The sequence below is a fragment of the Trichomycterus rosablanca genome, chromosome 26, assembly GCF_030014385.1.
Source record: "Trichomycterus rosablanca isolate fTriRos1 chromosome 26, fTriRos1.hap1, whole genome shotgun sequence".
Classification (NCBI taxonomy): domain Eukaryota; kingdom Metazoa; phylum Chordata; class Actinopteri; order Siluriformes; family Trichomycteridae; genus Trichomycterus; species Trichomycterus rosablanca.
In genome coordinates, this window is record NC_086013.1 from 10,067,154 (window position 1) to 10,070,163 (window position 3,010).

Sequence of the window (3,010 nt, forward strand, 5' to 3'; positions counted from 1 at the left end):
ATGAGCTCTAATTGAAGATAATTTCTACGCAAAATAAGGTTGTGCCCATAAATTTACTTCGCTGGCAGAGCCAGTAAAGCAGTGATGTTCAAGACACACTCCATTACACTTGAAGAGGTAAAAATAGCAGTTGGAATCACTGCCTAAAATGGTGCAGCCACTTTCTGGCACCGAACACCAAAACCTGTTACTTAGTAGGCATCTAGGCCAATTAAGAGCTTCCTCAGTGCCACAAACAGCAGGCTAGGTTGGAATAAAGACCAGAAGGCACAAAGGGGTACATTATACCCCATGCAAATTTTTTTAACTGTGCATCTATCCAGTATATGATTTGTAATATGTTTGCTAAATTACGCCTATCACGTGTAGGAGTAGTCTATATCTGGGATGCCTCCTTCTCTATATCCACGGTTTGTGCCGTAGGCCGAGTTAGTGTTGTGTTGAGGTGGTTTGTAAAGACCTGTGCCGTTGGATGGAAAGATAGTATGTATTATGTAGTCTTCTTGTATTGGTTTGGGCTGCATGGGCTCTCTTGCAGCCATTGGTGTCATTTGGAATCCAGGTCCTCGTATCTCCAGGATGGTGGTGTCCTTCTTCGTACCCGATTCAATGTAGTCATCATAATGCTTGCTCTTGCGTGAGCTGTTGCGATTGTAGTGGTCTCTTGATGAAAGACTTCTGGTGCGGTGCACATACCAGCAAAATATGCCAAAAATAAGTGCCAGAGAGACTATGGCGGTAGCTCCACCGATGATTCCAGCAAGTGGGAGTGAGCTGATGTGTTCTGAGTCCTGATCCTCCTCCTGATCAACTTCAGACAGGTTGGGATCAGATGTCTCAGCCTTAGCACAGACTGGAGCCTCATCTGTATCTGTGTTTCCTCCAGACATGATCCCTTTGTTTATGCTGCCAGACACTAGTGGCACCATGCAGATGATGTAGCTGGATGCTGGCTGGAGGGCAGTAAGGAGATACTCTCTGCGGTCACCCCTTACTAAAGTCTCTGTGATGGAGCCCATAGCAGAACTAGTTCCCAGACGAAGCCAACTAAGCCTGAAGGAAGAAGACGTCTGAGCCACACTCCATGTGACTCTGACGCTGTCGTGGGACAGTGGCTTTACATTCAGGGCTAGGTTCTTTCCTACCCCACTGCTGCCGAGTGTGTAGTCCAAGGCTTTGTCTGGAAGCCCCAGACCTGGTCGCTTGGACCGCAGGGTAAATAAGGAGCCCTGTGGAGGGGAGAGAGTTGTAGAGCTGCTAATGACTACTGCTCCACTCATTCTATTGCCTCCTCCACCTGTTGAACCTACCCCACCTATTCCTCCACCTCCAGCAGCTGTCAGTTCACAGTCATCCATTTGGCTGGTAAGTTCCTTTAGCGGCATGTCACGCACACGCTCAGGAGACTGGCAGGTAAGTCCACGGACTGTAATGGTGTTTCCTTTGGCTTCCAGCCAGTCATACAGCCAACGTAGATTGCAACCACAGTGCCAAGGGTTGCCACGGACAAGCAGCTGACCTAGACTTTCCAAATCCCGGAACAAACCTCTGGGAAGTGTGGTCAAGTTGTTTCCAGAAAGATCCAGGCGCTGAAGACTACGCATTCCATCTAGGGAACCACGCGGCATGTGGATTATGGCATTGTCCTGGAGGGAAAGTCTTTGCAAGTGTGCACTCGGTAAATTAACAGGTGGAGTCTGAAGAGAGTTCCGCACTAATGAAAGCTCTGTGAGGTTCGAAAGGCGTGAGAAGGTGTCATCTGCAATACGCTGATTAGCCAGAAGGTTTCCGTCCAATACAAGACGGCGTAGAGAAGACAAACCCCGAAAGGCGTGCGTTGGGATTGTAGAGATGCGGTTGTCATCCAAGCGGAGCTCCTCTAGCGAGGCTGGAAGCCCTGAGGGAATACTGGAGAGATGGTTTCTGGAAAGGAAGAGCAGACGAAGACGAGGGTTGTCGGCAAAGGCTTGGTCTTCTATACTAACTGTGGACACTGAATTGTCATCCAGATGCAACTTTTCAAGCAAAGGAAACCTGGCTAGCGCGGCTCGTGGCAACACTCGGATGTTGTTGTCTTGGAGGTGTAGCTCCCGTAAGGATGGTGGTAGATGCATGGGAAAGTCATCAAGTTCATTATCATAGAGGTAGATAACCTCTACTGTGATAAGGTGCTCCAGGGAGGTGGGAAGTCCTGCATTGTCTATTTGATTGTTTTGAAGATAAAGAATGGAGGCAGAAGGGGGTAACGGTGGGATCGCGCTAAGACCACGGTCGTTGCAGTAAATAAAGTCTTCGTCGCAGCGGCATACAATGGGGCACTCAACGTCCCCCTCGGTGTACACTCCCTGTGAGGCGGCTGCAGTGCACTGAAGGACCTCGGCCAAGACCGTGAGGCACAGCAGTAGATGGAAGATCAAATCTCGAAGCTCGGCTACACCAAGAAGAGCCATGATGCACGTGTTCAAGTCTTTACAGCTGTCCGTACACTCCACAAAATAGTCTGTTCCGTTGCAAATGAGTCTTGTGCTTGCCAAAGCAGGTCTGAGGCAGACCCCTGGGGAGAGAAAAAGAAACAAGCTTGGATTAATACCTAAGATCACTCAAGATCCCTCTATGCAGCATATCATACCCTACGTCTAAACGATGTAATCTATGCACAGGCACAGCTGTACCGATCAAACTAGACTAATGGGCTCACGTGTTGTATAGGAGCCACCAGTCAATGTGAGGGCCATATAAAGGAGATAAAGATAAATGGGCCAAAGCAACTTTATGACATCTGAGTGAAATTGTGTTCATCAAGATGTGGAGCTTAATGTAACAGAACACAAGTCAATGGCATTAAAAGTCAGCGATGTGAATTCAATGACAAATGACTCTGGATGTACTATGCCTTCGAAATGGCCGTGTGGAGCATTGGTGTCAGTTTTTCTTTTTCTGAGGTGGTTTACATAGTGGTTTCTGTGCAAATCTATTCATTCTTTGTGTCTGTTGACATTCTTCTACAGTG

At 47.9% G+C, this 3,010-nt stretch overlaps 1 protein-coding gene across 1 annotated transcript; it reads right to left on the reverse strand.

Moving 5' to 3' along the window:
• Window positions 1-359: 359 nt before the first annotated feature.
• Window positions 360-2,450, reverse strand: flrt1a (fibronectin leucine rich transmembrane protein 1a). The gene has a single exon (XM_062988893.1). The coding sequence runs from the start codon at window positions 2,448-2,450 to the stop codon at window positions 360-362; it is 2,091 nt and encodes a 696-aa protein (XP_062844963.1).
• Window positions 2,451-3,010: the final 560 nt, after the last annotated feature.